The following is a 13,482-nucleotide window of genomic DNA, read 5'->3' as shown; positions in this document are numbered from 1 at the left end:
AAGGAGATTTCCCAAGATGCTGCCTGGTTTGGAGGATAGGTCTTATGAGGAAAGGTTGAGGGAGCTAGGGCTGTTCGCTCTGGAGCGGAGGAGGTTGAGGGGAGACTTAATAGAGGTTTATAAAATGATGAAAGGGATAGATAGAGTGAACGTTCAAATACTATTTCCTCGGGTGGATGGAGCTATTACAAGGGGGCATAACTATAGGGTTCATGGTGGGAGATATGGGAAGGATGTCCGAGGTAGGTTCTTTACTCAGAGAGTGGTTGGGGTGTGGAATGGACTGCCTGCAGTGATAGTGGAGTCAGACACTTTAGAAACATTTAAGCGGTTGTTGGATAGGCACATGGAGCACACCAGGATGATAGGGAGTGGGATAGCTTGATCTTGGTTTCAGATAAAGCTCGGCACAACATCGTGGGCTGAAGGGCCTGTTCTGTGCTGTACTGTTCTATGTTCTATGTTCTATAGTGATAGCTCACCATGTAAAATTGCCAGAAACACAGTCAGAATCATTGGAAATGGCCGGAATTCAATTATAAATAAAACGGCTTGAATTAGAAGCAAAAGAAAGGGAGAGAGTAGCAAAAGAGAGGGAGGCAATTGCAGCAGAAAAAGCAAGTGAGAGAGAGGAACAACAAGCAAAAGGATTGAAACTGCTTGAAACATGAAAAGGAAATAAAACCATTTGAATTGTGATTAAAAGCAGAGGAAAAAAAAGAAAGAGAATTTGAACTTCGGAAACTGGAACTGTAAAGTGAATGTCTATTTAAAATGGCAGAGGTTAAGGTAAAAGTTGGAAGTAGCAGTGAGGACAGCAAGAAAGAATGAACTCATTGTAGTCACAATCCTGGTGCAGGTCTGTTTACGTATGTCCAAGTGTTACCAAGGTTTGACATGGAAAAGGTTTTCATTTAATTCGCAAAAGTAGCTAAATAAATAAGGTGGCCACAGATCATGTGGGCATTATTGATTCAAACGAAGTTGGTGGGTCGAGCGAGTGAGGTGTTTACATCGCTATTGGAGGAGGTATCTAGAATTATGGTCAGGCGAAAAAAGCAATTTTAAGGGCATATGAACTAGTGCCAGTAACCTACAGACAAAGGTTTAGAAATCTAAGGAAGGAACCTGGTCAAATGTGCATAGAATTTGAAAGGATCAAGCAAAGAACTTTGACAGGTGGACAATGGCCTTGAAAATAGACTAGACGTATGATGCTCTTCGGGAAATGGATATTTTGAAGGAGTTTAAATATTCACTTTCCAAAATCCTGGCAACTCATGTGGAAGAGCAGAGAATTAAAACTGCGAGATTAACAGCAGAAGTGGCAGATGATTTTGAGTTAATTCATAAATCAAAGTTTAGTTTCTGACATCAATTTCAATCTGTAAGGAATAGAAACTGGGGAAAAGGGAAATCCTCAGGTGGTAAGGGCAAAGGAAATCTCGTGGGAGATAGCAAAGATAGTTTACCTCAGGTTAAAAAGGAAACCCATGAGGGTGGAAGAGAAATAAAAAGCCTTAGATGTTTTCACTGTAATAAAGTAGGACACACAAAATTGAGTGTTAGTGGTTTAAGAAAAGCATTGGGAAGACAGATGTGGTAAAACAGGGTAAGCACAGTAAGAAGTCTCACAACACCAGGTTAAAGTCCAACAGGTTTATTTGGTAGCAAATACCATAAGCTTTCGGAGCACAGCTCCTTCGTCAGATGGAGTGGATATCTGTTCTCCAACAGTGCACAGACACAGAAATCAAGTTACAGAATACTAATTAGAATGCAAATCTCTATGGCATGGCTGTAGAGATTTGCATTCTAATTAGTATTCTGTAACTTGATTTCTGTGTCTGTGCACTGTTGGAGAACAGATATCCACTCCATCTGACGAAGGAGCTGTGCTCCGAAAGCTTATGGTATTTGTTACCAAATAAACCTGTTGGACTTTAACCTGGTGTTGTGAGACTTCTTACTGTGCTTACCCCAGTCCAACGCCGGCATCTCCACATCAAAACAGGGTAAGCCAGTGGATTTGTTAAAATGGTAAAACTCCTCTGCACCCTTTCAATTTTGGTTTGATAGAGTCTTAGGGCCCTATTTTACCATTTTGATTCTAAGTGCTGGGCGGACTTAAAACTGAGAGTGTTTCAGATCCGACTTTTAGACCTGTTCTCAGGCATCCCCACGCGCACTCTACCTGAAAAAAATATCAGTAATTCCAAATCGCACTGCAGAAGCATGTGGGCGGGGCTTAACACGCCCAAAATCCTGCAGCTCCAATCGGTGCCTCCAACTGCGCATGCACAGAAAAATAATGATAGAATGCGGCTCCCCTGCCAGATCGCTCCTGGGCCAGATAGTGCCTTCCCCTAGTTCCCACAGACATTGCCCCACCCCCACAACATTACTGACCCCCTTATCCCCTCACACCCTCCGCCACCAGACTGATTGCGGGCCTCTTTCCCCCACCAATCTCAGACAGAGTGGCAGTGGGCCCCACCCTTCCCCTCACTGATACAGGCAGAGTGGCAGTGGGGCCCCCCCTTTACCCCCCACCAATCTCAAGCCGAGAGCCGTCGGACGCTCGGCACTTACCTCCCCACTAACTGGAGAGTCAGAATTGGACTTTTGTGGGGCATGTCTGTTTCGCGCCCATTCTGGGGATGGGCAAATGCGGTGGTAAAGGGGAAAGTGCCGGTAAAGTTGAGTGTTCAGCCCATTAAGTCAATTTAAATGCATGCAAATGCCCCCAATGCAAGGCGTTATGGTGAACGCGCTCATCAGTCATCCCACTCAGAACATGATGGGTGGCAGCATCTCGTCATTCATCTTCTCTCGACACTGTAGCCTCTTCCTCTTATGCAGCGAGCTGGCACTCGTAGTCGCGATCATAGCTTTCCAGGCGGGGTTGGTGACTTTGCTGGCAGAACTTCTGCCCAATCGAGGGTAGCGGGTCTCTTTCGACTCTGCTCAATGCCATCCAGCAGCTTGCTGAGGGCTCCCTCGGTGGGATGTGGTGCAATCTTTCCGGCATCCATCCCCCTGACTGGACTTGGAATAAGTGCTGGGGTGGGGCGGGGGGGGGGGGGGGGGGGGGGGGGTGCATTTAAATAGCACCCCACTGATTGCAGGGATTAAGTTGTAGCAAGGCAGGCGAATCAGGAGCAAGCCGGCAAAGGCACGGCGTGAAACACATAGAAACAAAATTGTTGAAGTGGTTGAATATACGGTGACTTTTCTCACCGACGGCGCTGATGAGATTCATTCCAGTTTTCCAGCAGGGACTGAAACGTTGAAAAATGATCAGAAAATTCTGCCCATAACCTTTTTTTGTCAGCCAATAGGGTTCTATTTTTCTGGGTAAAGCTTGTTACTTAAAGCTGGTTGTGAACTGCAAACATGAGAGTGAATAACTAAAAGGGGATAGGTACAAAAAGAAATATGATAAACTGCCAAGCCAGAAAAAGACCCAATGGCCAGCAGTCTGTTGGAAAAAGAAAGGCAAGTGAAGCAGACCAATACCAGAGGTACAAAGCAGCCGCCCAGTAGACTAACTTCACTGGTCTTACACCGAGCCATTATTAATTAAGTAATACCCTACTATCATAACAAATTAAATACAGCACAAGTCATAGCTTTGTGTATATTTATAAGTTAGAATTTACAAATGGTTTCCAAGCATTTTACCAATTATTATGTAAATATGTTGTCACAAATTAGACCATCAAATTTAAACACAAAAATATAATTTTATTCTCTCTAGGCGAAAACTTTGTTTCTTACCTTTGACGTATACCAAGCTGTATAAAAAGCCAAGAGTGATTCCATAAAGAATGGCTTTTCTTACTGAATAGGTCGGTGTGACTGGAAACATTGTCCTTCACAGTCCCTTTCAATTCTCAACTGGAGATTGGTCTGCTTTGAGACAACAAAAGTAATAATGCTGCTCTTGTGGTGCAGCTGGAAGTTTTATTTAGATTGAAGTAATAAAATGCATCAGTGATATTAACGAACTTTAAACCTTTATATGTTACTGATTATATCAGCTTATCATTGACTTCATTTCAGATGTCACACTGTTTCTATAATTACACCTGTCTGGTAAGTTGTGAAAAAGGATATAGTGACGTTGGAGGCATTGCAAAAGAGATTCACCAGGCAAATTCCTGGGATGAGAGGGTTGTCCTATCAAGACAGACGAAATAGCCTTGGTCTGTATTACCTAGAGTTTAGAAGAATGAGGGGTGTCCTTATTCAAACATATAAAATCCTGAGGGGGCCTAACAGGGTAGATGGTGAAATGTTTTCCCAAGTGGGAGAGTCTTGAACAAAGGGACATAGCTATATGATAAAGGGCCAATCATTTAAAACTCAGGTGTGTAGAAATTTCTTCTCGCAGAGGGTGGCGAATCACTGGAATTCACTGTCCCAAAGGGTAGTGGAGGCTGGGTCATTAGAAGTATTTAAAGTGGAGGTGGATAAATAATTGATAAATTGAGGAATAGAGGTCTATGGAGAAATGGCACAGAAAAGGAGTTGAGGCTGACATAGATCAGCCATGATCATATTGAATGGTAGGGTAGCCTTGAAGGGCCTGGTGGCCTACTTCTGCTTCTATTTGTTGTGTTCTCTGGAGTTCAATTCTTTTGTCCATGTTCGGACCAAGATTTTAATGAAATCTGAAACCAAGTGGCAAAACATAGACTGAGCATTAGAAAATGGGAACATAGGAAATAGGAGGAGGAGTAATCCATTTGGCCCCTTGTGTCTGCTCTGCCATTCAGTTAATGGCAGATTGACCTTAACACCATTTTTCTGCACTATCCTCATATCCCTTGATATTTTTGATATCTCGAAATCTCTGTTTTTAACACATTCAATGCCTAAGTCCCCAAAGTACTCTGGGGTAGAGAATTCAAAACATTCATCACCCTCTGAGTGAAGAAATTTCTCCTTACCTCAGTCCTAAATGACCTGCCTCTTATTTTGAGACTATGTCCCCTGGTTCTAGGCCACTCAGCCAGGCGAAACATCTTTCTTGCATCTATCCTGTGGAGTCTTGTAAGAATGTTGTATGCTTCACTGAGATCACCTCTCATCCTTCTAAACTGTAGAGAATATAGGTCCAATCTCTTCAATCTCTCCTCATAAGGCAATCCAATTATCCCAGAGATCATTGGTGAACCTTCTTTCACTCTGCTATGGCGTAGCATATCACTCCTTCAGTAAGGAGATCAAAACTCTGCTCAATATTCCAGGTGTGGTCTCATCAAAGCTCTATATAATTACAGCAAGACTTTTTACTCCTGTACTAATATTCTCTTTCTAGAAAAGACAATACTATTTGCCTCCCTAATTGCTTATTGTACCTGCATTGAATCTTAGAATCCCTACAGTGCAGTAGGAGGCCATTTGGCCCATCAAGTCTGCACCAATCACAATCCCTCCCAGGTCCTATCCCCATAACCCCACTTATTTACCCTGGTAACCCCCTGACACTAAGGGGCAATTTAGCATGGCCAATCAACCTAACTCGCACATCTTTGGACTGTGGGAGGAAACTGGAGCACCCGGAGGAAACCCACACAGACATGGGGAGTATGTGCAAACTCCACACAGACAGTCACCCAAGCCGGGAATCAAACCCAGGACCCTGGCACTGTGAGGCAACAATGCTAACCACTGTGCCACCATGCCACCCCATGTTAGCTTTCAGTGAGTGGTTTATGAACAAGAACACTCAGGTCCCTTTCAACAGCAATATTTCCTAAGCTCTCACTTAAGAAATACTCTGCATTTCTGATTCTCCTACCAAAGTGGATCACATCACATTTTTCCACATTATGTTCCATCTGCCATGTAATTGCCCATTCACTTAGCCTGTTTAAATCCCCTCGAAGCCTTTTTGCACCCTCTTCACAACTCACATTCCCATCTAGTTTTGTGTCATCACAAGCTTGGAAGTATGACATTTTGGCCCCCACATCCAAATCACTGATATAAATTATGAACAGCTGGGCCCCAAACACTGATCTTTGCAGTATCTCACTCGTCACATCCTGTCAATCTGAGAATGATCTGTTTACTCCCACTGTCTGCTTTCTTTCCATTAACCAATTCTCAACCCATGCTAGTATATTACCCCTAATCTTACATGGTCTAATTTTGCTGTTGTAGGGAAAAATCCCTTACCAGCACAGAATAGAAGCCGAGTCGCAAATCAAGGTTCAAAGCGTGTCTTTATTGTACAATTTACTAGGATCCTAGGGAGACCCCCGTAGCCAGCTCAGAAACAGTGGCTTGGCCACGTTGATCTCAATTGGATTACATCAGCCCTGGATCTTTATAGGGCTCCAAATTTGAGCGGGAACATTTGATTATGCATCTTTTTACAATATGTATAAAGTGGTCTGTCAGGTCAGGAAGTTCTCTGGGAGGCTTGTCAATTTGCATTTGTATGGTGTGTGTTCGTGTTAATGGGATTACTTGGTCCTGCCCCGGTGTCTAAATGCGTTTCCCATTATCATCTCTATGTGTCCCCTTATTTGAATTTGATCCTATTGTCCCGTGTCTGTGTTTCCTGCTTGTGAGATTGAGTGTTAATGTTATCCTGTCTTGTTGGATGTCTGGAGTACTTCATTCTAACCTTTTATTCTTATATCTTGGTTTATCAGATTTTTATGTCTGCCTTGGCCGAATTAGTAATGTTTCAGTGATAGCTTGGTTTTGATAACCCACTCTATGGCTCGTTTCATAGGGGTCTTGATCGTCCTTGACCAGTTTAAAATGCAGCTACAGGCTGTTGCTAGGCAGATTAGGGATCTCCCGCAGTTTCTGAAATTCGTGAGTCTCTCAGCTGTACAGGGGGGGACCCGATCGAATATCCATCCGGGGGTGCCCCTCTGCATTGTTGGCCCGTTATGAGTGGTGCCAATTAGTCCAATATGTAAATATGTTTGACGATGTAAAATATGGTTTTCTGTAAGATTTTCTCCTTCAGTCCCTCCTCTCGTCCAGGGGGTGCCATTCATGGCTGACCCCCCATGGACGACCTTCAGAGGAACAGTGATTTGTACAGCTGTTGTCCTTGTCGTTGCTCCTCTTCTTCTGTATCGTTGTTAAGTTCTTGCATCTGGATACTGGCAGTGGGTAGCATTCTTGATGTAATATTTGCACATATCACTTTAATACAGGTTAGGCCAAGGCAGAGTGTGAACAGGATGGCTACTACTAGGATCAATCCCTTCATAATATATGCTCCCCAAACTGTGTTAAACAGCCATCCTAACCACCCATCAGTCCCTGTTAACCCCTGTTTAAAGTTATCCAATTGCTTTTGTATCCCGGACATGGCTGCTGTTATGTTTAGTGTCTCGTCGTGTACGTATGTGATGCATTTTTCCTTGATGATGGTGCATACCCCCCCTTGTCTGGCTAGCTGATAGTCCACCGCATATCTCGTTTGTTGTGTGTATAGTCTGAGTTCTGCGAGTTCTTGGTCAATTGCGCCTAATGCTTGTAGGGTGTTGTTTCCTAAAATGGTCAGTCCACATATGAAGAAGTTCCTATTACTGGCACTGATCACCCCTGCGGCGCCTCCCAGGGATAGTGTCCCCAGAAATCCATATCCTAAAGAAGACCCTAGTGTGACAGGGGCCTGCCAGTCGGAGCAAAATTCTGCGCTGATGGCCCTGGTCACTATGCGTTTCTGGACATGCCCTTCACTTGGGCATGGAACCGTGAGAGGTCTGATTGTCCCTACGGAAAAGAACCTTGGAGGCCTGTCTGTGGCCGTCATATATACATTTTTAAATAAAAACACGTACCCGTCTTTAACCCGATAACATGCATTACCCCGGGGTCGTTTGACCGCATGGCCCCATCTTGTGGAACCTTCCCTCCCCCTGGACTGTCCACTTGATTGTACCTCTTGGTGAGAATCAAATGGATATGTCCCTGAGGCTGAGCTTACGTGGGTGCTGTTGCACTTGCCACACATAAGCTGCCTACCCGCGGTGACTGCAATGCATTTTTGTTGCTTGCAGTCACAAGTGAAGTGTCCTTCCCGGACCCGGCACTCCTGGAGAGCACAATGTGCCTCAGCGCACGAATCATTTTTAGGGACAAAGGCATGCACGCACCCCCATCCCTCTCCCTTAAAACATTGTGGGTAGTTCCCATGTGTCTCCTCCGGTTGGGGTCCCGTCCCCCTTAGAATTCCCGGCTCAGTGAGCTCTACACACCTTCCTTGTATCCCTTGCTTAAAGTACCCAATATGTTCTTTGCAGGGTGCCCCCGATGTGTCAATAGTGAATAACTCTTGTGGGAGCCACCCTGGTGTTGCGATGAATAGGGAGTTTACTGATCGCGCTGAGGGGTAACAAGCGGTCCTATTCCCATAGATCTGGATGTGTGTTTTCAGGAATAGGTTTCCTTCCATGATTGGTGGTTCTGCTCCCCTAACCCCCATATGTTGGAGTGTATTTACAATGGTCAGGGTTATTATCAGATATGTCCCTGTTCCCATATCGCTCTTTTTTTTTTCAACAGTATTTTACAATTACAGTATATACAGAAAATAAACAGGCAATTAAATTAAAAGTAGTTGGTTCCGACGTCTTGATAGTAGATCTGGTCCTGGTTCCTGTGGAAGTTGAATGAGCAAAACGGTATTTTTTAGTTCATTTGTCCTCATATAGTTTTAATTGGGTCCAGTGTTTCCAGACCCCCTGTCCCCTTATATCTATACAGGCACAGGTATCTCCGCTAACAATGACCTCGTAAGGTCCGTGCCATCTTGGGGCAAATCCTGGTTTTGCAGGAAGCACTTTTGTTAATACCCGGCTCCCGGCTTTTGGGACTTCTGGTAATATTTCTGAGTCCCCCTCTGCGTCGACCTGTGCCTGATTAGAAATTACGGACCGGCGCATCCCCTTCAATTGGGTGCTAAGGTCTCGGATGTATTGTCGGATACATCCATTCATTTGTATGTAGTCTTATCAAAAGACATCGCTTTCCCCATTAAAATCACATGCCATAGAGTTCCGATCTTTATACGAGTACTCTTACACTATCTCTAATTTGATCATTTGTTTGCGTGCAAGCGCTACACCACAGTACTTCACAAAATAATTATGTCTTTATCAATGCCCAATATAGTATATGAATATATCATACAAAGTTGGTTAAGGCTTTTCAGGATTTGATGTTATTCTTGTGTCTATATGGCAGTGCTATACTGTATAATAAAAATAATCAAGCGGCAGTTGTATCATACCACTTTACACATCGTACCCGTGATATCCAAACCCTTTTAATTTAAGCCGTTTCTTTTTTTTAAACTGAGCTCCAGATCGAAACCCCCGCACTCTAGGAAAAGTAACAGGCGCCGAATCAAAATCAAAGCAGGTACAATACATACCAGTTATTTGATTAGGAACATTTTGGTTTCTTAACTGGCTAGGTTTTAAGCTTTGCAGTGCTTTTATATTTGGCAAACCTTGAACCTTGATGGCTCATGAAATTCTGACGGCAGTACATAATTTTAACTAGTTCAGAATACTAAACTATCTGACGTTCGCAAATCGCGATATTCTGCGATTAATACTGTATTTCACTGACTTGATACACTTTAAACTGATTCATAGACCTCAGTCTTTTGTTCCTGCTTTTCTACCTTTCCACAAAATAACTTATTTTCTTCTCTTAACTCCTCAACTAACTCTTATAATTTCTACTTCAAGACAAAGGAAAGAGCACATGCTTCCTTCCAAGGTTTAAATCCTTTCTTAACATTAAAACAAACAACAACAAAGCATCCACGCAACCACTTTGTTTAAACACACACAGACACACACATGGAAGCTTCCAAAAGTCATTCCACAGTACATCCTTTTTCATTCAAACTTATCATTTCAGACTGGGATGAGTGTAAAACATTCAAAGAGAATACTGAACATTGATTAAGACAATCGCTTTTATTCTTCTTTCTTCCAAACTGTAATTGACTCAAAGCAGAAGTAAATTCAAGAAATCCTATCACTTGAATCTTTACAGTTTTAACACTCTCCCAGCCCCCCTGAGGCTAAACCAAGGTGCAATGTACTGCACCCACTGCCTGTAGCAAACATTCCACAGGAACAAAGAGCTCCCTGCTCTCAATCTAATTACAACAACAACCACCTACATTCGACAAGCTACCAGATCTCACAAACACACTGAAATACAAAAACTAAGATCTCTCCTATCCATCTGCTGCCTTTCCCCTGGCGTAAAAGGCTTATAGGTTGCCTTTGGTTGTGCTAACGTCCCTCCTCTCGTGACTGGCGCTAGATTATAATTGTCTATGTTTTCTTTTGATGCTGGAGTGGCTGTATGTTTCTGCACTGACTCGTATGGGCGCCGAGGGTCCGTTTCCTCTGATCTCTGCGTTATCTCCGCAGTGTTGTTTCTGTATTCTAACTCCCTCACTCTCTCCTGTAATACTTTAATTTGTTCTGTCTCTTTGTGTCTCTCCTCCATGGAGGCATTTACTTCCTCAATTAGTCCAGCTAACTGGGTCACTAATATTACTCCCATTACCTTTGTTTTGTCCCGTTTAACTCCGTCTACCCACTTTCTTTGATCTTCTAAAGTTTGTGATGCGTTCCACCCGTTCCGTTTCATCTTTGCAACAATCGCTTCTCTGGCTAACAGATACTTTAAAATGAGAGCTACTGCAGTTTCTCCCTTAACAACGTGGTCTGCCATTTTTCTGTCTAGCAGTCCTGCAACCCCCGTATGCTGGCTGCTACAGTAAAAGTGCCTCAACTCCTGTCACTGATACTGCCCCAGCACCGTCTGTATTGCTGTAGAGCCTCGTAGTGAGGTTCCAGTGGGTCTCTTTCCCCTGGGCTCCCCCAACTATTCCTGACACCTCACGCTTGGACTATTTTGTGTTGTCTTATTGGGATGTGTGCTGGTTGTTTAGTGGGTTTGTCCGCCCCTGTTCCCAGCCCCTCTAAGTACAACGCCTCCCGCTCGGCCACCACCCCCACTAGCAGGGTTGATCCGTTACCCCCCAAAACCGGGTATCCTGCTATGGGCTGTGGTGTTCCCTACAGACGAACAAGGTTATCAAACTCCGCCCGGGTCCCTAATGGATCCTCCGTCGTCGTGTCTCTTGGTCAGGATGGATCGGGTCCACTTTTCCTCAACACTTACACACCTGTACTCTGTTATCAAAGCCCCTGTTATAGTTAGTAACTGTATCGACTCTGAGGTTGTTCGTCCCTTCAGAGTCAGTGTTGTTACCCGATTTACACTGTCCGTGCCTTGCACCCTGAGTGCCTGTGCCTCTTAGCGCCCGCTTCAAAACCCAACCTTAGCGTGGGAGATTTCTCCTCTTAACGTCCAGTTTAGGGTAGGGCACCTTGAGTCAAGCACTCCCTTGTCCTATTGCCTTGGCACAGACAGCGGTTTCATTTACAATCCTGGGTTAGTTACACCAATTAGTTCTGCATGCGGTACTTATCTTTATATTAGTCTTAATTCCTGTTATCAAATAGCCCAAAACCTGTTATCTTTACCTCTGGTCCTTTACTCCTATTAAAGTTAAAAGTTACTTACCTTCTTCCACGCGGTCGTTCTGACCTGTACCTCTTTAGTGCGGACTTCTGTTTCAATTTAAAAACTTAGGCAAGATTATACAGTTCTACAAGACAACAATACTTAAAACAGACAAACCCTAACCCTTAAAGGTACCTCACTTTGAACGGAGACCTGCACTCGCCCTTGACTGCTCTGGATTTGTATCAGATTCGTTTAAATTTGATCCCGACTTTCAAACTGTGGCCATCAGTCAGAAGTCAGATATCAAATCCTGCCGTGACTACGCCATTTTGTTGTAGGGAAAAATCCCTTACCAGCACAGAATAGAAGCCGAGTCGCAAATCAAGGTTCAAAGCGTGTCTTTATTGTACAATTTACTAGGATCCTAGGGAGACCCCCGTAGCCAGCTCAGAAACAGTGGCTTGGCCACGTTGATCTCAATTGGATTACATCAGCCCTGGATCTTTATAGGGCTCCAAATTTGAGCGGGAACATTTGATTATGCATCTTTTTACAATATGTATAAAGTGGTCTGTCAGGTCAGGAAGTTCTCTGGGAGGCTTGTCAATTTGCATTTGTATGGTGTGTGTTCGTGTTAATGGGATTACTTGGTCCTGCCCCGGTGTCTAAATGCGTTTCCCATTATCATCTCTATGTGTCCCCTTATTTGAATTTGATCCTATTGTCCCGTGTCTGTGTTTCCTGCTTGTGAGATTGAGTGTTAATGTTATCCTGTCTTGTTGGATGTCTGGAGTACTTCATTCTAACCTTTTATTCTTATATCTTGGTTTATCAGATTTTTATGTCTGCCTTGGCCGAATTAGTAATGTTTCAGTGATAGCTTGGTTTTGATAACCCACTCTATGGCTCGTTTCATAGGGGTCTTGATCGTCCTTGACCAGTTTAAAATGCAGCTACAGGCTGTTGCTAGGCAGATTAGGGATCTCCCGCAGTTTCTGAAATTCGTGAGTCTCTCAGCTGTACAGGGGGGGACCCGATCGAATATCCATCCGGGGGTGCCCCTCTGCATTGTTGGCCCGTTATGAGTGGTGCCAATTAGTCCAATATGTAAATATGTTTGACGATGTAAAATATGGTTTTCTGTAAGATTTTCTCCTTCATTGCTAACTAACATCTTGTGTTGGGCTTTATAGAAAGGCTTCTGAAAATCCAAATATGCCACATCCACTAGTTCGCCCTTATCTATTCTGCTAGTTACATCCTCAGAAACTTCTAAAGGGTTTGTCAAACACAATTTCTCTTTCATAAAGCCTTGTTGACTCTGCCCAATCTTACTGTTATTTTCTAAATGTTATTATATCCTTCTCATAGATTCTAGCATTTTCCCTGCCACAGATGTCAGGCTAACAGGTTTATGGTTCCCCATTTTCTCTCTCCCTCCTGTCTTAAATAGTGGGGTTACATTTGCTACTTTCCAACCTGCAGGAACCATTCCAGAATCTGTGGAATTTTGGAAGATGATCACCAATGCATCCACTGATGGGCAGATTATTGCTGAGTTACTTGATGACACTGTCAAGGACTCCCAACAGCTGCTTGTTGATGATTGAGAATAGACTGATGAGCTAGCAATTGGCCACATTGGAATTGCGATCCCACTTTTTGTGGACGCTATTTTCCACATTGTCTGGTAGATGCCATGTTGTAGCTGTTCTGGAACAGTATGGCTAGTGGAGCAGCTAGTTCTGGAACACAATCCTTTAGCACCACAGCCACAATGTTTTTGGGGGACAGAGACCTTGCTTATCAGATACACTCAGCTGTTTCTTAATATCATGAGGAGCGAATCAAATTGCCTGAAGACTGGCTTCTTGTTATGTTTTGTAAACCAGTGCATCTCTGTTTGATTAGTCATGTGACATGTAATGACATCAT

The 13,482-nt window shown here is 43.6% G+C and overlaps 1 protein-coding gene across 1 annotated transcript in view; it reads right to left on the bottom strand.

The window, feature by feature from the left end:
- LOC144504023 (mucin-13-like) overlaps positions 1 to 3,953 on the bottom strand; it is a 65,367-nt gene extending 61,414 nt beyond the window's left edge. The window contains exon 1 of the mRNA XM_078229174.1: positions 3,781 to 3,953. Within this exon, the coding sequence (XP_078085300.1) occupies positions 3,781 to 3,871 (91 nt within the window). The 5' untranslated portion in view covers positions 3,872 to 3,953. The remainder of the gene's footprint in view (positions 1 to 3,780) is intronic.
- Between the last annotated feature and the right edge of the window lie 9,529 nt (positions 3,954 to 13,482).

The sequence above is a fragment of the Mustelus asterias genome, chromosome 14 (genome assembly GCF_964213995.1).
Source record: "Mustelus asterias chromosome 14, sMusAst1.hap1.1, whole genome shotgun sequence".
In the NCBI taxonomy this organism is placed as follows: domain Eukaryota; kingdom Metazoa; phylum Chordata; class Chondrichthyes; order Carcharhiniformes; family Triakidae; genus Mustelus; species Mustelus asterias.
Note: the sequence above shows the minus strand (reverse complement) of the source record. Positions and strands in the feature narration are given on the sequence as shown.